General features: G+C 36.5%; 1 protein-coding gene across 1 annotated transcript; it reads right to left on the bottom strand.

Moving 5' to 3' along the window:
• Positions 1-24244, bottom strand: LOC109085645 (EF-hand calcium-binding domain-containing protein 6-like). Its single transcript, XM_042766529.1, has 18 exons — positions 22789-24244; positions 21461-21558; positions 18700-18800; positions 18550-18627; positions 18291-18434; positions 16310-16447; positions 16035-16168; positions 15428-15570; positions 15141-15337; positions 13965-14072; positions 13476-13541; positions 12316-12426; positions 5282-5381; positions 4489-4613; positions 1338-1581; positions 1051-1223; positions 496-643; positions 1-417 (listed from the first exon to the last, which is right to left on the bottom strand). The coding sequence occupies exons 1-18, from the start codon at positions 23105-23107 to the stop codon at positions 154-156; spliced, it is 2691 nt and encodes an 896-aa protein (XP_042622463.1). The 5' UTR covers positions 23108-24244; the 3' UTR covers positions 1-153.
• Between the last annotated feature and the right edge of the window lie 331 nt (positions 24245-24575).

Genomic DNA, 24575 nt, shown 5'->3' with positions numbered 1-24575 from the left:
TATCATGAATATTACTTGAATATTATTTTTTTCTGCATAAAGCCAATAGGGTTAAGGTGTTTTGTATCTCTCTTTACGTGAAAGAAATTGTGACATCTCCAACTTACAAATTTACTAAGCCAGTGTAGCCATCATTTGTTTGAAACCTCTGACCTATTGACTCCTTTGGCTGAGCTGATGTTTGGCCTGCTGGTTGTGACTGGATGTCCCGTGTTTGTCCATTAGGAGCGGGCGGTAGTCTAGGAGTCCAGACGGGTGTGTGTGAAGGGTAGAGAACACACTCCTCAGCTCTTCTTGGCTCTGACACACTCCAAACAGCTGTAGCACAGCACCCAGCTCAGCTGTAGACAGAAGCCCAGTGCTGGAGCCATCCAGCCGGGCACAAGCCTTGCTAAGAGCCCTGGCCTTACGCTGGAGCTATAACACCAACACATGAGGAAAATAAACATTCATACATGTATTCGCACTGATCGTCACCAATAAACAATGCTTCACCTTTTTCCGGATCCTGCGATTTAATGTTTCCGAGGTGGACATTTCTTTAGGGTCTCTGGGAGTCTGCAGAGCAGCTGCCATATTGGATCCATGCTTCCATATTTGACTCTGGGATAGAAAAGGCTTGAGGAATTCCGTGTAGGATACGCTGTTCGGAGAAGGAAAAAAAAGACAAATTTCAGGAGGACCTGAAATGCTCATTTATGCCGCCTCATACAGATGAATGTGAATTTTGATAGGCTTGATCCAAATTCAGAAAAAGTAATTCATCACAAACACAACTTGATATTTGTGTTTCCTGTGCTTCAAGTCATTAATAACTATCAATATTACTATTAATATAATCATATTCTTTCACAATTGTTCATGTCAGTTTACTCGAAATGGGTAAAACATTGTTGGTTTTGGACCTGGTCACAAATTATCTGTCTGTTTATACACAAGTTTCACAAGTAGACTTTACTTTGCTTTATACAATATGTAAAGCTGCCGAAGGGTCCTGAACTTCTAACTGGATGGACAGATAGACAGACAGATATATTTAAATGTATCTACCTGCCATCATGGTTGATGTCAAACTTCCTGGCCAGTAGATCACACTCATACTGACTGAGATGAACACAGAGACTCATAAGGATCTCTTTAAATTCATCACTGCTAACAAAACCTGTTCCAGAAAAATCCATTCCAGAGAACTCAGTCCAGAGCTCAGAAACAGACAACTCCACCTGTTGAGAAGGAGAGAGAAAGAGGTTCAGAAAACTGTTTAAATAACGATCATATCTCAACTCTTCTCAAGCTAAGAACTCTACACCATCGCAGAGATATTTTTACACCCCCACCTTGGCCCGCAGAGCATCCACAAGTATATCTGAGACGCAGTTGAGTGTTTTGGAGAGGCGCATGAAGTCATTGTCTCCACGTTTGGGGGGATTGTGCTTGGCATTGGGGTAACAGCAGGATTTGGGCGACGGGCCAAAGTGACGTATAAACTGTTGAAAGTCCACAGTTCCATCCTGCTGAGTGAACAAGGAGGACCACAACCTTCGGACCTCTCCACGAGTTACCTCAGGATGGAGCTCTAACCTGAGCAGAGCGAGAGGAAGAATGAAAAACAAAGAGAGAGGAATAAATGATGGGAGGAGGGAAAGGGAGAGAATAGTGGGATTCAAGAGTACTCTACATGAAGAATACACCTAAAATTCTTAGAAGAATGTGAACACTATATCCTTTAAACCCCTTCACACCCCAAAGACCCCCTTGCCCTATTTATTTAAAGCAGTATTAAAGCTAAAACTTGGCAACCAACAGCATAGAAGCAACATTTTCTCTCACACTGTTACACAATACAATGTCACGCCTAAAGAAAAAACATTACTGTGAGAAAACACAGGAGATCTGACAGCAAACAAACACGTCTGTATCATACAACCCTGCAGCATGTTAAAATGTTATACTTATTAGGTTAGGTTATGTTTTATTTATTTAACTGTTTACTATATATAGTTTTCAGCCTTGCGTTGAGTATGTGTGCATATATACAGTACGTGTGCACAAACACATATGCACTGGTCACTGCCTTGTACTAGTCGATCAAGGAAGCAACAGTTTCTCACCAGACACACACGCACACATACTGTGAGAGCCAGAGAAGTTGGCACTGATATATCAGCCAAACCCTCTGTGAACTCGGCTGCTGTAAAGCCTGTTAGTGTCACTAATCTCTGAGCTGGCGAGGAGAGTTCAGTTCACCTTGGACTGGTTGGCATCGTCTCTCTCAGTGTCTGTGCACCAGTGCCACGCCACAGATTATGCAAATCCACTCGCGATGCCCCCCATTCAGACCACGACTCCTTTAAGGCCTGCCGCCATATTCCAGCCAAAAAAATGAATAGAGAGATAAAAGAGAGTGATGCAGAAAAAGAATGAAAAAAGGGTGGGAGAGAAATCACAAAAGGGTCAAAGGAAGAGCTGCAAAAACAGCACAGGGAGGGGAGGGACGAGAGTAAACAAACAGATCAATAATTTATAGAAATGGAGGAGTTTCTCACATGGGGTGAACAGTTCAGAAGAGTTCAGGACTCTTAACTCAGGTCACCACAACAACATGTTTAGTTCACAGACTGAAAGAAAGAAAAGAGAAAGATGTGAGAAAAGACAAGTTGTTAAAGGAAAGAGACAAGGGTTGAGGGTTGATATAAAAATAGATGACAGGTACAAGAGCCTAAGAGACTGAATCGCTTAAAAACCAATTACATGATGCAAAAACTGCAAATAATAGAGACAATGACAAAGAACACACTTCTTCCACGATCAACATGTTGTAATTTCTTGCAGTTTAATTCATTTTGATAGTTTTGGTGGTGCATACATTCAAAAATGTGTAGCTGGTGAAATTGTCTAGAGATATCAAAGAAAAAAATCTCATCAAACGGTTCAAACTCTCAGGAAAAAACTTTAAAATCACAGTTATTGTGATATGACCATCAGGCACCAAGTCATTTTCTAGTAATGCAAATGAATGAATAAATAAATAGGGGAAAAGACAAAAAAAGAAAAGAAAAAAGATCCTTAAGATTATGTCAGGAATATTTAACATGAATAAAAAATAAGTATAACTAATATTGAAACTAAATATGTATAAATTAATACATATTTAAAAATAAACATACATGCTTTCAATTTGAAAATACACTGATGAAAATGTGCTTTCTGGCCATGCAAAATGTTGCTAGGGTCTTCCAGGTAGTTGCAAAGTGATTGTTGGGGTGTTACTTTCTGGCCCTCTAAAGCGTCTATGGAATCTAAAAAAGCCACACGACTATAATATTCTGATCTCTAGATATGACTGGGACTCGTCCTTCAATGCAAGTCTATGGAATTTTGCTGGGGGATTTCATCAGCCAGACAAAATACAATTTTATTTATGTAGTAAATAATGTAGTAGTTAGTAGTCATGTAGTAGTTTAATACTAAGGGCTAGAACTTAAGGAAAAAAAAAACTATATGTGAAAGAGTAATAGTAATGTTTGCAATACCTCTAACTAGAGGAGCAACAGAGATACATAGAATAGTACAGCAGTGTAGCTCAACGTGAAGCAGGCATGGGAACATCTAAACAAGCATGCAGTAGGCCATAGAAAACCAACGGCTTCAGAACTTCACCGTGCCAACAGCTCTCTCAGGCTCCGTACACCAAACACATTGTCATTCATGGGGAAAAAAAGAGAGTAGGTTGTTAACTTGCACAATTAAGGCATCATTTGCCAAGAGAAAAGGCCTGCTTTCCGTTGGCATTGTCTTAGGAGACAAAAGAGTGCAAGAGCTCTGTAAAAACCAGGGCTGGGAGACTCGGGTGGACTGCATGGGTCTTGTGAGACACACAAGGAATGCATGTGTTACAACAGCTGATTCGGCATGGTGCTAAAGACAATGAGAAGGAACGCATTCCACATTCCAGTACTTCTTCAATAGTGTGTGTGTGTGTGTGTGTTGGAGACAACTATATAAATGTCCCCCAGATAATCTTTTGAAGTACTGACTACCAAACTGAGGTACTCAAAGAACTAATGAAGACATTATGCCTGAAAACAAATCAATTATTCTAATTATAATTTGATTTTCATGCATTCTTTGGTTCTTATAGCCAGGTACTATTACTATTATGCTCTACACTCTCAGAAAAAAAGGTACAAAAGCTGTCACTGGGGCAGTACCTTTTCAAAAGGCACAGCTTTGTACCTAAAGAGTCCATATTGGTACCTTAAATGTACATATTAGTACATAAAAGGTACAAAAGTGTACCTTTTGAAAAGGTACCGCCCCACTGACAGCGTTTGTACCTTTTATTCTGAGAGTGTAGTGATAAATACTGACAAGTATGTATTGTGACCAGACAATAAAATCTTTGCAATATGGAAGAAAACAAATATGAGGGAACATTTATTATTATTAATATTATTATTATTATTATTTGTATATGTGGTACGTCACCTTTTAAGTAACTGGTACATGTCCTCCTGAGTGAGACGTCTGGTGTTTTTCTCATCCAGTTCTTCAAACTCTCTCAGCACATCTCTGTAACGATTTGCCACCAAACTCTTCACCAGACTAAACAGCTGAAACATAAGAAATGTTCATTAATGGTACTGATCTGGAAGAGTATTTCTTGATGTACTGTAAATGATTTAGATTAAAATATATAGTGTAAGGAAAACCCTTAAACAATAAAAGACATCAATATTTTCAAGAAAAAGTTATAATAATAATAATAATAATAATTGTTCTGATATTTATCATAATAATTTATCATATAGATATTCTGATAGTTCTAGACAGTTATTTCTGGGAAAATCTACACTGCCATTCAAAGTTGAGCTATTCATCAAAGAATCCTGAAAAAAATATCACAGTTGCAGGATAACCATTTTCAACATGTTTTTTGAGCATCAAATCAGCATATTAGAATGATGTCTGGATAATGTGACACTGAAGACTGGAGTAAAAAAAAAAAGATGAAAATTCAGCTTTGCATCACAGAAATAAATTACATTGTATAATATATTAAAATAGAAAACAGTTATTCTCCATTGCAATAATATTTCAAAATATTACTGTTAATAATATTGCATTTTTGATCAAACTTATGCAGCCATAGTGAGCATAAGTGACTTCTTTGAAAAACATTGAGAAATCTTACCATTACCAAACTTTTGAATTGTTTAGGTTGTAAAGCGGCATTGTACATCTGGGAATTTACAACAGATGAAGTCACATGAGATCATACCTCATGGTCACTCCGATCCTCTCCTGAGCCCTTCTCCTCGCCTGAATTATGATTCAAGACAGGCTGGGCGGCTGCCTGGAAGAGGCTGGGAACTCCTTTTCTGAGGGAGCAAGAAAAAGTCCTTGAGACCATGGCTTTGGTTTTTAGATCTTTTATTATAACTTCATACAATATAAGAGAAGCCCTGAGGAACCCTTAGAATGAGCGACCTGCTTTGTGCTGTTCTCGCTTGAGTGGCGAACAGGGAGAGCTACAAGACCTGACACCGAAGCGGCCTTGCTGTGCTGACCGCTTTGAGAGCAACTGGAGTGGTCAAACCAGGCAGACACCTGATGGTCTTGAAGTGTTAGCGAAGCTATGAAGAAGCACATGAGAAAAATTGGATGCACAAAGCCCAGCCTAGGCTAATGCATTCCCTGTGCGCTTGGATGGGTTGATGGGGGCCGCACTCGGCTGAGCGGATAGCCGTGGCTCTTTTGTGCTCAAGAGAGGACAACCACTCCCTAGGCTTTAGGGCAGTGATCTGGGCCATCTTAAGGCCACAGTCCGAACAAGGTGGGCGGACTTGTGGCTTGAGAGGTCACGGGCTAGAGTAGAGTTAGACGCACTGTTTAAAAGGAAGAAATACAAGGGAGGGACAGAGAAAGATGGTGAGATTTAAAAGACAGATGCTTCAAATAATGTTGATAGCAGTTCAAAGAGACAAACGGCAGTGACACTGACTGCAAGAGGCATTAAGTTTGTGTTTGTGCATTGTGCCGATGACAACATGAACGTGCCTTCAGGATTTTCTCAAGACAAACCGCTCTTTTCAACAGTTAAGCTGACCTGAATGAGCCAACATAAGAGTTAACTGAAAGCTCTGTGAGAAAAGTTCCTGAAAAATGCAATCAACAAAGAGTGAGTCTCTGTTTGTCAGTCTGCTTGTCACAGCAGAACAGATATAGAGCTAAATATGGTTAATTCATCATATTCAGCGGTTGAGTCTATTAGTGGACCTGTCGGAAGCTGAGGGAAGAGACCTTGTGACCCAGCCACGGACATCTCAGCAGGACGCCCATGTCCAGCAGCCCTGCCACAAAACCAACACAGCAGGACGTGACATCACACTAGCATATACCACAAACAGACACTCTACTAAAAGTGAAATGAGCCAAAGAGTCAGGTTACAAGATTTCCAAAAAAATTGAACTCTAAAATATAAAGTGAAAATTTTAAATCAAGTTGTTAGTCACTCCCATAAGTTAAGCAGATATTTGGATGTGATGTTACATATGAACTGAAGGACTAAAATAAACTAAAAATAAAATAACTAAAAATAATAAAAGAAAACTGAAAATATAATAGTAATAAATACTAATAAAGTCAAATAAAACAGTAAAATATTTTTTTAAGAAGTCATAAAATAATTAAAAATTAATAATAATAATAATAAGCTGTTGAGTTATTTACTTATAGCTAGAATACACTGCTATAGACAGTAAACAAATTAACAGCTTTTGCATTTGTTTTCCAGATAATCACTTAAGGTAATTCACATGCATGTCTCTTTCATGCCCATAAGGGGGCACATGACTCTTAGTTTGACTTGCTAAGGATTCTTAATCATGTCAAAACCTCATGTCAAAACCTCCAATTGCTCATGAAACATTTTCATCCTAACGACTGGAAGTGAAATTAATCTATTTAAATTATTTTATACATGTTATTATACAAAAACTGTAGCTAGTATAGTTTTGCCTTTAAAAATGTTCTCACCCCATATACTCAGTTCTGCCAGTTCAAACTGTATGATGAAGGTGGTTTTGAATTTAGACATGTTTACATTGTTTAGATAACTCTATATTCGGATTGCCACCCAAGTTCAGATCTGATTCAGAGTCATTGGCTGACCCCTCTCTGCCTCAGACGACTGATCTTCAGAGAGGAGAGAGAGCATGTTGTTTTAACAGACGAGGGGTCGGTTGAACTCCTTGCGGACCCACTGTTCTCCACAAGCTGAGATAGAGGGATTTGAAATTAAAAGAAGAGGTAAGGAGGAGTCCCATCACTCGCAGAGATGAGATACAGATGCCCACAGAGATAACTGGTGTATGAATGGGCTGCTTATTTCGCTTTCATTTCATCTCGTCTGAGGATGGATGGACTGAGTGAGGGAGTGAAAGAGAGGAATAAGTAGATGCACATTTATCACGTTTGGTCTGTATTGTTCTGTTTAATCTGGGCCACCATCTGAGAGCAGGAGACGTGTGTGTGTGTGTGTGTGTGTGTGTGTGTATGTGTGTGTGTGTGTGTGTGTGTGTGTGTGTGTGTGTGTGTGTGTGTGTGTGTGTGTGTGTGTGTGTGTGTGGAGAGAGGAATGTGTGAAAGAGACTACAAGAGCCACATGAGTGAGCTGCGGGAGCTCAGACTGAGAATCTGTGTTTGTGTGATTTACTTTTGATAATTTACCCCAAAATTTAATTTCTGTCATCATTTCCTCACTTCCGTGTAGTTCCACACCTGTTTGCATTCCTTCCTATACTACACAAAAGAAGATATTTTGAAAAATATTGTTTGGGACCAGACTGACTTTCATTGTATAAACAAAAACAATTGGAAAATATCTTCTGCTTTGATATATGATGTGAATGCAGTGTGCAATTACTTTCCCAAGCAATCAGTCTTTTGATTTTACTTAAGCAACCACCTAAACTTCCTAGCAAACATCCACAACAACAGCAACAAGATAACCAAAATATAAAAACAAATCCAATATACTCAATATACAGTTCTTTTCTATATCCACCTATATATTGCTGTACTAATCAACACTTGATTAATACTTTAATCAAGTATTATGTTCTTTAAAAAAGGGCTATATATAAAATGCTACTCAAAAAAAAAGTTTCTTTATAATAATGGGGTTTGTAGATCTGAAGAGACTGACCGGTTACTGTCTTTCCCTAATTAAGCTGCCCCATGCTTTCATTTAATGGAGTTTTGATATTAAAATTCATTTTTAGGTTGGTTTGCAGTTGATGGTCAGTTTGCCTGTCAATATCGACATCTGTAAATTTTTGAATGTTTTCAATGCCTCTTTCATAAAAGGAGTCACATTGTATAGTCACAGTGTGTGTGTGTGTGTGTGTGTGTGTGTGTGTGTGTGTGTGTGTGTGTGTGTGTGTGTGTGTGTGTGTGTGTGTGTTTGTGTCCAGTGTCCCCTACAGCTGCAGCTTCAGCGGATTACCCATCATCCACACGGCAACATTACACAAGTCGTTCTTTGAACAAAAGTCATGGCTGCTATTAATGAGATGGTAATCCCGGGCACCGCTACCTCCCAGATCTGCTTCCACTGACAGGGGAAGAATGTCCAAACGGCCTGCTCACAACACCCAGCACAACACTGAGGCCATTGTCAGCAGCGCTGGTCTGAGCCCTGGACCCAGCTCAAGAAGTTATCCCCTTCCATCCCGATTCTGTCCCCACACCCCTGTCTCAACCCCTTCACACCCCATGAATAAAAATTAAAGCCCTAAATAGGTGGAGGGAGGAGAGGAAAGAGAGAGAGGGGACGAAGAGAGAGAAAGAGGAAAAACAAAATGTTTTGCTGGAGATTAGGGTGGGGTATCTGGGATTTTGACGTCTGAGGTTCCCACACGAAGATCTGACATCTACCCATCCTATGACTGCTTGCTTTCTCGGCCTCACTATGGGACCACACAAACTGTGAGAGGCTCAACACCCTCTAAAACTATAGAGAGAGATAAATAAATCCAGTTAAATCGTGGCTAATGAAACTCTCTTAACACTACACATCTTCTAACTACCAAAAGTTTACAGTACAAAAAGACTGATATAGTTTAATCTTTCATGATGGAGGTCATCAAACAGTAAATAACTGATGATTTATTCATCAGATCGTTATACTTTTCAAACAGAAAGAACAAACATTAATTATGTCAAACATGCAAATGTGAAGAAGTGAATGATGTGAGAAATTCATCTTAACAGATGGTGCTTACTAGCCTCTCAAAAAGTTAGAATTTCTTAAAAGCAACATATTTGTTTGAACTCTCAAAGAGGAATGAGAAAATAGAATATATTACAGTAAACTAGAGTAAAAACAGTAATATTGTGAAATATTATTACAATTAAAAAAAATGTATATATTTTAAAATGTAATTTATGAATTTTCAGCATCATAACTCTAGTTTTCACTGTCACGTGATACTTCAGAAACCATTCTTATATGCTCATTGGCTTCACAAGAAATATTTATTATTATTATTATTATTTATCAGTGTTGAAAACAGTTGTGCTGCTTAATATTTTCATTTAATTTAATTTTTATTTTTTTGTGTGAAAACTGCAATACATTTTTTTTCAGGATTTTTGGATGAATAGAAAATTCAAAAGAATAGCATTTATTTTAAAGACTTATTTCAGATTAGATTTATTAAAAAGACTGTAATTGTATAATGGCTTTACTGTCACTTTTTATATCAGTTGAATGCTGGCAAAAAAAAAATCATACTGACATCAAACTTTTGAAACATTGATATGATATGATATGATATGATATGATATGATATGATATGATATGATATGGTATGACATGATTGATATGATATGATATGATATGATATGATATTTGATATGATATGATATGATATGATATGGGCTTGAGAAAGTTCAGCAGTAAATTTCCATTCCCTTTTTTGTTACAGCAACACATTTAGATTTTTTTTCTAGTCCAAGCTTCAACAAAGACACAACTAAAATTATTCTAGAATTTCTGCTCATTATAAACACCACTTCATCACCTGGCTCTTGCTATTCTGGCTGATAGAAACTGATAGAAACTAACCTGAGCTGGTTACAGCAAAATCCGATATTTCCTGACAGATAGATCTAGTAACAAATAAACTGGATCAATAATAATAAAAAAAAAAACATTATTTCCATGTATACAAATGCATTCATTTTTTATTGTTGCTATTAAACATCTAATATAAGGTACAATAATGTGATTAAACTCAGAAGAAAGCTAGAGGGGGATGTGAGAGGTGTTAATCTGGCGAGGTTTGAATGTTGACAGCTAAAGCTCTGTTTGACTAACATGTCAAAGTTTCACCCGAACAGAGGAAATGCCACACAGGAACTACTGACACTGGGATCAGGCCGCTTTAGCATGAATTATTTAGCATTTCTCATGGGACAGAGGGAGAGTGAGAATTTGTAGCTGTCATTGGCTGGGCATGGTTGGCCTTTCTCACTGTTCTCTGCAAGTACAGAAGTTTTAAAGTTTTCTTTCTCTCTATTCAGGAGGTCCCCTGGTGCATGGGCTTTTTCCCCACTGTTAGTATAACAAAATCCCCATTCAGTATAACCCTTGTCACCTGTCAACTAAGCCAGGCTGGTTCTCTAGGTCTTTATCCCCTACACACACTGAGAGAAAATAAAATGAGCAGCTAAGCTAATACCCTGCGCCCCCATTTGATGCGTGCACACACCCTAGAAACACACACACTAAAACCGCATGTCTCAGAGCTGCTACTCTAGCAGATTAAAATTCATTACCCTGTTCTATTTAAGAAACGTTTACATTGCGTTGGTTATTGTTGGTCATTCATAAGGTGGTAAGGGGAGTTCACATGGGTCCCCCAGGGTGGTCAGATCCTAATTCTCATATCCAACCATTTTTAAGCATCTTAGCACAAACACACAAATGTGAGGGACTCATTGCAACAAATACGTACCATATTTGGTTATTCTCATATTTGTCTATTTATATGTTCCCCAACAAATTAATGTGTTGCATTTATTTCACCTATGGTTTACCATTGTTTTCAGCAACATAAATTTTAGTTCAAAGATATTACAATATCTTTCAAGTTCTGTTGATTTGGAAATTGTTTGTTATTTGAATTCAAAATTCTTTATGCCAGGACAACCGTGAAGCGAATACTTTAAAATAAGTTTAAAAATTACTTGTTACATTCTAGGATAATTATTCTTGCAAATCAGCTTCAGTCATATCAATTACACATTATATTTGTGCAAGTATTTTCATAAACCTAAGCATTATTTTTAGGCTAATGTAGGCTTATTTTTTCTGCATGTGGCATCCAACCAGACAAACACAATGACAAAAATACAAAAGCAAAGAAAAGAGCCACCCTGAAGCATGATGTCACTATAGACCTAATCTCTTCCCTCTTCCTGAATACAAATCACACAAACTGTTGTAGCCATATTTACCAAACACACACAAATAAAAGCATACTTTAAGTTGGACACAATACAATTCCAAAGCGTTTCATTTAAATGATGGCTTGTATTGTCTGCTGATCAGAAAATATTTTACATTTTTAGGAAACTTAGTAAAAACTGGTTAATAAAGCTACATATAAATGATTTGCAAAGGAAAGTTTACTTCATGCTGGTGTTGTCTCTTATTTTTATATTTTCATATAACTATAATTTCTCTTAGATTTTCAGTATTTAGCTAGAGTAAAAGTCTATAAAATAAAATAATTGTGATTTAACTATTTAAAAGTAAAACATAGAAATTTAAATGTGCCATGTTTGTATTCATCATGAACTGTGTTATATGCAGAATTACATCAAAATGATAAAAATATGTGCAGTATATACAATTTCTGTTCAGTGCCTTTTAGCTGTAAACTACTTTCACAAATGGATGGTCATGAATTGAAACATCTAAATGAATAAAGGAAACTATATTGTTTATGTTTTTCCAAATTCCATACTATTTTTCCATCAGTTATTGAGTTTATAAATCTCTGAAACAGATTGCAAGAGCCCATAAAAATGTAAACAAGACTTTTTTTAAGCTTGAACAGTGTTGGAGACCTTGCCGCCTTAGTCAATTTCATGTGTAATATTTGTGGTACTACTATGTTCATATATTTAATTCTTGAGTATGATACCTACATTAAATTAAGAATTAAATTCAAATTCAAAGCTAGTGTGCAGTGAACAGTGATGCAACAAATGCTGACCTTACCGGTCAAAATGGCCTGTACCTGGTGTCAAAAGCTGCCATGAAGATCGGGTACTGCACATTTCCATGGCGGTCAAGAGGGAGCCTGTCCAGCAGCTGCTCAAACTGAGGGTCGGAAATCTCCAGGCCAAACCTGTGGTAAAGGTCAGGGGAAGGTCAGCATGGGATCACTGATGTCACCACAACCTGAGAGTCCACTCATCAGGGCTGGCCAGTCCAGCAGGCCTTAAGCATACGCCACTCATTGACCCTCTCGTACACTGCAGGGTCAAGAGGTCATAAGGTCAGCTGCCCTCTTCACCCGGCCATCGCACAGAGCTGGACACACACTGGTCAGTCAATCAAGGGATTAGACTTTACATACACGTATGCACACCCTCAAATATTCACTCACACAAACTACAACCATCACTCGCTCCAGAAAACATAGATAAAGACAAATTAACTTATCAAAGATTATGAATAAAAATGTGAGCTTGTCCTTCAGATCTGACAGACACGGTCCACACTGACTACAATACTACATACTCAAATAAAGAGGATTATGGTGAGGTAAATGTGTTTTAAAGGACAGAGAGAAAAGACAGTGGAGATTCAGTCTTTAGTAATTTGAGTAAATTAGGTTCTCACTCCATTTTGGACAACATAAGGCAGGGGCTTTTCTGAGGGGGCACCAGTCACAGTTCTGGATTACTGAGGCATGACTTAAGAAAAATACTTTTTAACAATTTAGTAATTCAGCATATACAGATGATGGTTTAGTACAGTGGTTCTCACAGGGGCCCAGAGCCCACTAGGGGGCCTTTTCAAACTTCCAAGGGGGCCGCAAGATGACTTAAAATGATTTAAAATACATACCTACATAAACAAACACCGTACATTTATAGTATACATTTTCTAATTATGCCAAAAGATTTTATCAGGCAGACATTGCTGGGAAATTGCTATTTGTGAGAAAAAAAAAAAAACTGTAAAATAAATAACAAATAACAAATATTCTTTTTGTAATTTTGATGTGTTTTGTGTTACCAAATGAGAGTGCTGATGACAATGATTTTTAAAACAAACATGCTTAAGTTGAGACTCGATCAGACAATGTGAATGTATAATTTGTCATAATTTAGAAAAACAACTTTTTCTCACAATAATCATGCAGCTTAATTAGAGATAGAAAGAGTGTACCTGCTCTCCATAGCAGCTCTGAATTCTTCTTTACTAATAGTCCCTTTATTAAGCTTGTCAATGTTCCTATACAAATACACACACAGAGAAATACACACATATATTGGTAAAAGTATTATAGAGCATTTTCTGAGCACATAAGCTCTAGGTAAGACAATTGGATTTTCAAACTCAAGAGAGATGCTTCGAGGTAGAGGATTTGGAGTTGAAGTGGTTTGAAAGGAAACTCATTTGAGCAGAAGGGTTTCTGTGATGAGGTTCTTAGTAACAATGCAAAATTATAATTAAAGAGACTAAAAAACATGTCAAACTTTGACCCAAAATTTAGTAAAACATCTTGTGTCTTAAAAGAGAGAGGTTATTAGTATTGTTTCTTAATTATAATGTTAATACCTGTTCTCAATTTGGAGGATGTTTATGGGGACTTGCACACAAGGAGAAAAGAGAAGAAAGAGTGGAAGAAGAAAGAGAGAACGCAATTGTACTCACTGAAAGGTCTGGAGGAGGGAGAGGTACTCTGACTGAAACAGGCGAGTTAATTTGACCTCTATGGCACTTAAAGAGGAAGCACCACTGATGTTTTCATTGGAATGAAACCTGCATGAAAGAAAAAAAATCAAAACATGTTTTTTCCTCACGAAAACGTATAAGGTTCAAACATGCACTACAAATGAGGCTGAATCAGAGTTGATTAAGAAAATACTTACAAAAATATAAATTAAAGTTAAAAGTTTTGTTTACGGATTGCATTTGTTCTAATATTTTGTTATCTGATGCAATAAAATTCATAGATTGTAAAGTGTGGCTTATCCCAATACTTTTTAGGGCCACTGTATTTTGTCACCATGGTGAAAGGTTCTATACTTTGTAATTGTTTGCCTGTCCCATTTTATTCATCCGCCAATCCTTTAAGCTGTGGACCACCCCAATCAAACCAAACACAGTCAGGCTAGGCCTAGTGTTCAGCAGCTGTTTACTGATCCCTGTGTGCTGGGTGACCCAGGGCAGGGAAGAACTATGGGACGTAAGCTTGTTAGAAATGGAAAGAGTTTGACTACAAGGCTTAAAGATCACTTTCTGTAGATGTGTCTGTGTAATTTGGGTTCTGTGTAAGCACAGAAAAGACTCAGAGTTTCTGTTTCCACATTGCATTGTTACTGATGACAGAACAGAATAATATTAAATGTTGGGTAGTGAGATAAAAGTTTTGTTTGTTTGTTGATGTGAATTTCTGATGAATATTCTGATATTAGCCAAAAGAGATTTTGGTTATTATTTAATTATGTATGTGTCATGTAAATCACTGTCAGTTTGAGCGAAGTTTAAAACATGCACATAATTTATTGGAAATGTTGGAGTTGAGCTCTCTTTCCATTGATTATGCATACTATTTGAAATTCTAAAACTCACTATATTTTAAAAATACAAAATTAACTCAATTATTCATGTCCTTAAAAACAAATCACAAGGGTATGATGAATTATGAAAATGTAAAAATATAGGACTGCTATAAATGTTTTTAAAACCTTAGTAATAAAAAAAAAGTTTTCTCTTTGCTGCAAAAAAATAAAATAAAATTGCAGAATGGCAGGTGTTGGGAACCTGGAAGAATCAAAGCTCCATATGAATAATATTATCAGGATATTGCTATGATGTAAATCTGACCGGTGTTTTGGGTTGGAGATGATCTTGTGAGTGATGCCGTCTGAACTTCTGTCTTGGAAGGTGCGCAGGAAGTTCAAGTACTGTACACAACCCTTTTTCAGCTTCAGACCACACTGAGACAGAAAGAGAGCCAGGTGCTCTCTCTTCAGATGCAGGTCAAACTTCCTCAACACCTGCAGAAAGTCTGCAGCCCTCACCTACGAAACAAAAAACACAATATTTGCATGAACCAATATGACTGACATTTCTATACCAGTCAGTTTGTGAAGTCATTTGCCATTTGCTACCTTTCCACTGTTCTCAGGATCCAGTTTATCAAACTCTGCTTTCATCCTCTGAGCTCCTTCCCTGAATCTCTCCTTCAGCCAGGTCTCTATGGCGACAGATGTGTGGCGCTCCTCTTCTGCTTTAGAGAGTGTCCTACCAGGAGCTGCAGGGAAGAGGAAGACATGACAGGATATTATGTATTAGATGACCATTTAAACTCTCTGGTTAATTAAATTTTCTGATGAGTTCATATTTAACAACCAAGCAAAAGCTAAATCTATGAAGAAGGACTCTGAAGGAACAGGACCACATCACCCTCTATAGTTCGTCTGTCCAAAGCTCCCTCTGCTTCGGAGACAATTGATACTATTTATCTATACCTATTTCAATTAATAGTACAAAAATAATTAAATTTCTTTTACTTAAAAATGTGACTGGACACAAGCTGTTCTAGTGCAGAGTTTATTTTGTAAATTGACTTCTCTTGATAAATTTGACTATTGATTATTTTGTAAATTGACAGCTGAGGATACTTTATAAATCCAATAAATAAATAAATAAAACTATTATGATTGTGATACAGGTATTCTACATATGTTATTATTATTAGCTAACATGTAACTTTACCTTTTGTCTCCTCAGGTTTTGGGGTAATGCAAGTGTGGTAGTTTTTCTCATTGTTTGGTTCAATCCTTCTGCTCAAGCCCAATTTCTTTAGAAAAATAGTCTGTTTAACTGCTCCAAGTCCATCCACATCTAACCTGTTTAAAAAAGATAGGCATTTTAATTATTATTATTATTTTAATAGATAATTATAATCTTAAACTCGATATAATGATTTGATGGTATAAATCTTATATAAATGCATAACTGAATAAAAGCATAAATAAATAAATTCAAACCTTTTCCATAATTTTTCAAAATCATTATCTTTCAAGTGAAGTTTGAGTTTGTTGAGAATATTTCTGAACTCTGGGGCAGAAATCCAGCTTTCAGTAAGACTGTCTGACTTGCACAAAACCTCTATACTCTCCAGAAACCTACAGTAGAAGAAATGGCAATCAGCTCATCAGAAGCTCATTTTTCATGTTTTTACATTAAAGGTCAAAAGTTTGTGGTCGGTTTATTTTTTTTTTTACATTTTTGAAAGCCTCTTAAGGCTGCATTTGTTTGATCAAATATACAACAATACAGAAATATAAATATAAGATATATATTTGTAGATTTTATATATTAATATTTTAAAATTTTAAAATGCAATTTATTCTGTGATTCAGAAATCACTCGTATATGCTGATTTAACATTTCTTATTATCAGTGTTGTGCTGCTTAATATTTTGTGGAAAACACTTTTTTTCATGCTTCTTTGAGGAATAGAAAGTTCAAAAGGGCACCATTTATTTGAAATGTAAATCTTTTGTAAGAAAACAAATGTCTTTACTCTCACTTTTCATCATTTTAATGCACCCTTGCAGAATTAAATTCTAAATAAAGAATTAATAAAAATCCTCCTGAGCCCAAATTTTCATTAAATCATTAAATATCATTAAATATTCAAAATATTGACACACTGAAAATCTATTTAATTTATATAAAATGGCTTAATTCAAAATAGTAAACATTTAAATATAGTTTATTATACTTTTCTCATTTGGTTTCTTTTCTACGCTTTGTAAGTTACCGAAATGATTTTTTTTTCATTCATTTTTGTCTGAGTGTGTGGGGGTGTGAGAGAGAACATTGCAGAGATTGTTTAAAAGTCCTGTTTTTGTTTGTCCTTTCTTTGTCGGTCTCTCACACGCATACACACAATGTCAATCATACATATGATCTTCTTTATTACGTCCCTCTATCTCTTTCACTTATCCTTTCTTATTCTCTTCAAGCCTTATGGACCCATAAATCTGCCTTTTGCACACTTTTTATGTGCGCCACATTTCTCTTCTTTTCCTGTTGCTCTTTCATCTTTATCCCTCTCTTGCTGTCTTTTTATTCATTCTTTTTTTTCTTTCTCTCATCCTATCTTTCCATCTCTCACTTGGACTCTCATAGTCAATGTGTCTGTAAGAAAGAGAGGGAAGAAATGTGTGAGATTAGTCACAGAGATTTCATTTATTTTGCTCACGGCTGGAGTGTGTCTTGGTCTGACCAGGTCTTATGCAATCAGTATAACACACACACACACACACACACACACACACACACACACACACACACACACACACACACACACACACCAACTGAACTTTCACACTATCGCACACTCCCTCTACAGCCTCATTGTATTGCACTGATGCTTTAAACAGTTAGGTACAATAGTTGCAGTAGTACAGAGAGGGAGAAATGGAGGGGGCAACAGAGCGGTAAGCTGCTTTGCTGATCATCCTTTTGCTTTCTGTCCACCCTGAGCATCTGAGCTGCTGTCTCACTCCCTGCTGCTGAACTTTGAGCGTGAGCAGTTCACATCTTGTTCCAGGACTGTTGTCTCTTTCTAGAGAACTGTTTGTGTGAATTTATTTTTTTTTTTTTACAATTTAGACTCAATAATCATCATATGATCTTAAAATGTATTTGTAGACTTCAATAACATTAACATGTTGCATTAGATTCTGGGGGGGGGGGGGGTCCAATGAACAAGAAGATAACTTACACTTTACACGCAGTATTTTAGACCAGTACCTACCTAGTTCTTGAATGAATCAGTTTTTGAACAAATCGAGTCAGTGATTCAAAGAGTAACTCACTTAATGCCACTTATGGTAAAATTATGTAATTTACAGAATGACAGCCTTGACAAGAGTGATACCAGCGATTAATTGAAATGGACTGACAAATTTGAGGACGGGAACTTTTGCAGAAAACGTCAAATGACAAAGATCTCACCTGCTGCATGCAGGTCCTCTCAGCAGAGCCATTGTCTGAGGAATGGTAAGAAGACCTGCGGGGTTACTTTTATTGGAGTCTGGGTCTTTCAGGGCACTATAAAACTCCTCAAAACTGATAAGCACTCGGTCAGAGAGGTGCAGGCTACAGAGAGAGAGAGCAAGAAAGGATCTTGAAGAACTAATTATTAGACAGTTTTTTAAAGGATAAAAACATAATTTTATATTTTGAGAATTGTTTGAGCATTGTCATTATTTACCGAAATAGAAGTTTTTTCAGCTGTTTAGCTGTGACAGGCTTCCTCAGGAAATTTGTAAGGATCTCAAGTAATGCAGATCTAGGAAAACAATAAACTTAAGAAAATGGAAGCATTTCCGATATTTACATCTGTGTGTGTGCATGTCTTCACCTGTTGACCAGAGGTTTGCCGTCAGGGTGGTTGTTCTTGAACAGGATTTTGAGTGTCAGAGCTCCTGTATTTTGAATGCGCTCTTTTAACTCATCCTCCAGCTTTAAAAGAAAGAGTAAAATCTGTATATTTTTTTTAGTGTGGTTTCTGTATTTTTTTTTTTTTTTTTTAAATAACAAATTTACAAAAACACAAAATTATGAACTCAAAACTCAATATTCTACATCGTTTTTTCCAGAAACACGCAGATTTTCATTTGGAACCCTAACACACTGCTGCACAAACCAAAATAGGCATTTTTTTGGCTGCAAGACATTATTTCATAAGTAATTGAGATTAAAGCAAAATGCACAAACATGTGTTTTACTTACTCTGTTCTGATGTAGTTTGATTTTTACTTTTCTTTTCTTGAAATTACACACATTACTGCAAATTTAATTATGTGAATGAATAAACTTAGTTTTTTTTTTTTTTTAAATGGTGAAAAAAATGTTTTTTAAGAAATATACTGTATGTTTTTGTTACTTCTTGCTGCTACACTCTTAAAAATAAAGGTGCTTCAAAAGGTTCTTCACAGCAATGCCATAGAAGTACCATTTTTGGTTCTACAAAGAACCATTCAGTCAAAGGTTCTTTAAAGAACCACCTCTTTCTTACCTTTTCATAATCTAAAGAACCTTATTTCACCACAAAGAACCTTTTGTGAAACAGAAAGATTCTTCAGATGTTAAAGGTTCTTTATGGAACTATTTAGACAAAAAGGTTTTTCAATGGTAGTAGTTCCCAATCCTGGTCCTGGAGAACCCCCAACACTGCACTTTTTAGATGTCTCACTATTCAAACACACCTGATTCAACTCATCAGCTCATTAGTGAAGACTCCAAGACCTCAAATGCATGTGTCAGGTAAGAGAGACACCAAAAGCGTGCAGTGTTGGGGGTTCTCAGGACCAGGATTGGAAACCAGTGTTCTATGGCATCGTGAAGCACCTTTATTTTTAAGAGTGTATATGTTGCAGACCGAATTTTACTTTTCCTTTCTGGAGATCATTCACATTTCTTCAAATATATCTGCAAATTTGACCTAAATAAATAAACTGAGCACTCATAAACTGATCACAGAAGATTCTTCTCAATGTAAAATCTGAGAGAACATGTGTGAACCTATGGGTAGCGTGTAAATTCATTTGCAGTAACTGAAAGATTTTAAAGTACTTAATGTATTAAATATGAAGAGTGACAGCATTTCAAGCTTCTTTTGTGAGCGGGATGGGATGGAGGGGTTGTGTGTTTATCCATACACCCACTCTGACTCTTATGATGGGTGTGTGTGTGTGTACCCCCACTGTGTGACTAAGGCAGCTCTCGTGACCAGGCGGAGTCGAGGGGGCCTGTGTGCTGGGTTCAGTCGGTCAGACAGACAGGACCCCAGGGATAAGACTGGCAGGGTTAATCATACACAACACTCCCTCTACAAGACAGACACCTGCAGATTTGCAGCACTTTCTCTCTCACACACCCATTTGCACATGTACTCCCTCCTTATCCCTCTCTTTATCTCTCTTTGCTAATATCTCTCCTGGGTAAACTCTGTCACACATTGGTCTTAACCACTGAGCTGCAGCTGAGATTTTATCAGTTCTTGTGTTTTATTCTACACGAGCAGTCGCTCTCGTTCTCAATGGGATAATGCCAGGCTTTGATGTCAAAAGGGGGAACACAGGCCAGCAACTTTGTCATTGAGAGGAGAGCACATGGGGATACTTGAAAACATGCCTGTATTAATGCACTGCACTCAGAATTATACTCTGTGGGAATCACATTGTGCACCTATACAAACACAATATGTGCACAATAATAAAGTATTATTTTTATTGCATTAAATAAAATATTATACCAGATGGCATCTGCAACAAATTATGCTGGACTTTTTCACAGCACTAATATTACTTCTTATTAATTAAATATTAATATCACTAATTTTGGAGCTCAAATATAAATAATGGTCCTTATTATTATTAAAAAATCCAGCCTTGACTGATGGTCAGCCAGTCTGATCAGCTTAAATTAGATTGAATTTTAAATCATTGATTGTTAATTTGTATATGCTATATATATATATATATATATATATATATATATATATATATATATATATATATATATATATATATATATATATATATACAGTATATATATGATTGTGATGTATGTGGGAGTATGCTGCAAATTACTTTCCCCAAGGGGATAAATAAAAACTGACTGACTAAAACAGTTTTGCTGCTTAATATTTTTGTGGAAACCATGATAAAAAGAACAGAATTCAGTCAACTGAAATAACAACATTTATTTGAAATAATTTTTTATAGAATTGTTATATAGAATTAGAATTATTATAGAATTATTTTCTAACACAACATGTTCATTGATGATTGAAATGTTTCTTGAGCAGCAAACCAGAATTAGAATGATTTCTGAAGGATCATGTGACACTGAAGACTGGAGTAATGATGCTGAAAATTCAACTTTGCATTTGCCATGCAATCTCAGTTATTGTTAAGAAGCGGTATATATATTTTCTATTTTATATCATAAAAGCTAATTATTCTGATATTTTATTATCAAATTTAATTATATTCATCTACTAAGTGTTCAAATATTGATTCAAAAAATACTACTTTTTGGGCTACTGTATGTAGCTGCAGTGTGTTTTTAGTGCAGTGATCATTAACATATCATTTATGAGGTAATGTGTGTACTACCTGGTCATCAGTTTGATTCGTCATCCATGGCCCAGTGCTGGAGTGTGTTGTATGAGAGACTCTACTTATGGAGCGATTCTCTGATGCTGCCTTGTGAACTATATCAAACACACAAACCAGAAAAATTACAGAATTTTGTAGTCTACATCCAGTAGGTTATTTACTTGAATGAGGGACCAAAGTAAACAAAAAAAAATCCAAACTTGGTCATTTTCATGAAAATATTACAATGCAAAAATTATGTAAATCATAAACCTATAGGCTACATGTGCCTGCAGTATACTGCTCCTGCATTATAAGTATTTATACAATAAGTATCAGAGACTGAGCAAAAAGACACACTCTGGTTTTACTGACCACTAGACAATTCATTCCTTTGATGAGACAGCGCCCTCGTGTGGACTAACACGTGTAAGACTGAATAACCATACAACTTACTAATAATGTGGGTTTAAAGGTCATGAAACCCTAAAAGACATTTTTGAGATGTTAACAGATATTTACAGGTTGCACATCAATGAAAACAACAAATCTAAAAGAAATACCAAAACCGAATGAATTTCATGACTTTTCGCTCCGTTATAGGCTCATTAGTAGGCTACCGAGAAAAATAGATGTAGAGGCAATTTTCATCTAAAAAATGCTAGTAAATTTCGCAAATAATGAATAATGACAAAAAACGGCAAGTAACACATTGAAAAAAAAACGTGAAATATCGAAGTATAAAGACTGAAATAATATTTTCTTGTAAAACGTATAGGTTATAATAATCATTTTATTTACGGATTTTTTTTTTTTTTTTTTTTTTTTTTTTTTCAGGGAATGCATTTACAAAATGAAGCCTATTTCTTTTCGTCGTGTCTGACTGGAAATAAATAAGGGGCTACTTTTTCCAGTAGTTATTTTATTTAGGCTAATAAATGGGACGATCAAAGAACTGCTTTAAAATAATATGGACTGAATGTATTTTTATAACTGAAAGGCTATATGTTATACAATGTTGTTTTGAAATCTGAAATTATCTCATAATTTGGCAACAAACTACTGAGGGCTGCAAATGCTTTTACCATTACATTTACACCATCATTTGCACATATTTCCCCCTCAAAATTAACTAAAATAAAATGTGTACGTTAAGCTGTCGTGATCTGCATCAGACACTACAGATGTTTCACAGTCAGCTGTTTAACATCAGTCCTCTAGCGCTGATTCAAATGCTGAAATGCTCATTTCCAGCCAGACCTCCATAAATTCACAATGCATTACCATTACACTATCACCAGCTTAATACTGATACGAGCTTCAGAAACGTCGGGCTAGTGACTCACGGAAGGCGGGTAGTTTGGATTTATCCTGTGCGGGGATGACCTCGTCTCCCTCGGGGATATTCTCTGGAATATCTAATCCTCCTCTTTTTCCTTTCTCCAGCAGAGAACTGATATCACTTCTTCTGCTCTCACTGCGAAAAGCAGAGTCCAGGCTTTCCGTCCCAGGAGACCGAGGTCTGGTTCCTCTCGGAGGAACCCAGCATCTCTGATCTCTGCCGCCGTCTGTGGAATAACCCCGGAGAGAGATGAGTTCCGGATCTCCAAGTCTTGATGAAGGGTGTTGAATGGCCGGGAGCCGTACTGAAGCCACAGTAGACATTCTGAATCAAATGCTTTAAGATTTGAAAATCTTCTGCAAACCCTTTTCCCAAAGTGCGTTATGCGCTACGAAGAAACTAATTGTTAGAAATTACGCATCGAGCTCAGTTGCTTTATAATGGCTCTAAAAGTCAAACGTTCTGTATAGTACAATGTTGAAGAACGTTTATAAGAGGAGATGACTGTCTACTGTTTTACAGAAGAGCAGCCAAGTTGCTCTTAGCAACAGCAAGCGCTCGCGCCTGAGGTAGCAAGTTGCACGAGCAAATCTTAAATGCGCGTGATGTTAGTACACGAGACCAAGAGTACGCGTTCAAGTTTTTTTCTTTTATCTAAATAAAGACATGCTACGTTTTAATGTAAATGCTCAGAATCCTAACCCAATCCGATAAAAGAAAACGTTTGCATTTTTAATTCAAGAACCGGGTTCTTTTATTACATTAACAACAAATTTTCAAAGACTCCAAAGTGAGATATATCTGATTTGTCTCCGACCCACCCCCACATACTCAGTTGCGATTTAACCAAATAAAATGCAAATTTCAGTCCTCAGAATCACAAATAACCGCTCTTGGCCCTCTCTTTTTGCAGCATAATATTCCAGCTTCAAGGAAGAGAGGAAGAGAATTGAATAGTTTTGTTCTTGTTCTTGACTGAGGAAATTTGAGCTGATGTGTTATTACAGCCTGTCACCCAATCAAACCTTCATTGTGTTTGTAGAACTGTCTCCTGCTTTGTTTTTAGAAACATTCAAAAGACCTTCAGGCTGTACTGTAGCCAGGCAACGGACCTAACTAACAGTCTGAGGGGGAGAAAATATGGGGTGATGGTTTCAAATATCTAAAACTGCAATCAGAATGCGCTGGGGTTTGTGCAGTGAACACACCTTTTAACACTCTACGTTACAATGTCCATATGTTACACATAAATATAGCAATAGCAGTATTACACACAAACTATAAAGTTTCCACAAAATTAATCCATATTACTCAGAACGAACGTGTAATTAAAATGTATATGTGACCAGACATAGAATTACCATCCAAACGTTGAGGTTATATATTAGTTTGTACCAGGCAGTAATTTCAACACATTAATAAACAAGCATCTAAGCATTATGACTACGTAATAACGAAAAATAAACTAAGTTTCTTTGTCATATGTAATAAATCAATGTATCTTTATAAAAAGTTGCAAAAAAGGTCCTTAGGTCTTAAGGACAGTCTGCCACGTGACACAGGTGAGTGGAGCTCGCTTAACCTCAATGTGAAACTTGTGGTCTAGTATGTAAGGTGAGTTCAGAAAAAAAAGTGGGATATAGTTCAAGTAGTTTTTTTTTTTTTAATCTGGAAGCAATCAAATGCAGCAGTCGCTAATAATTGCCAATAACTTTGAATGAAATATAATGTCTTACAGTGTTCAGAACTGTATAATTATCACATTGAACTTATATTAAATGTTTATTTGAT

Source organism: Cyprinus carpio, chromosome A1, assembly GCF_018340385.1.
Source record: "Cyprinus carpio isolate SPL01 chromosome A1, ASM1834038v1, whole genome shotgun sequence".
In the NCBI taxonomy this organism is placed as follows: domain Eukaryota; kingdom Metazoa; phylum Chordata; class Actinopteri; order Cypriniformes; family Cyprinidae; genus Cyprinus; species Cyprinus carpio.
Note: the sequence above shows the minus strand (reverse complement) of the source record. Positions and strands in the feature narration are given on the sequence as shown.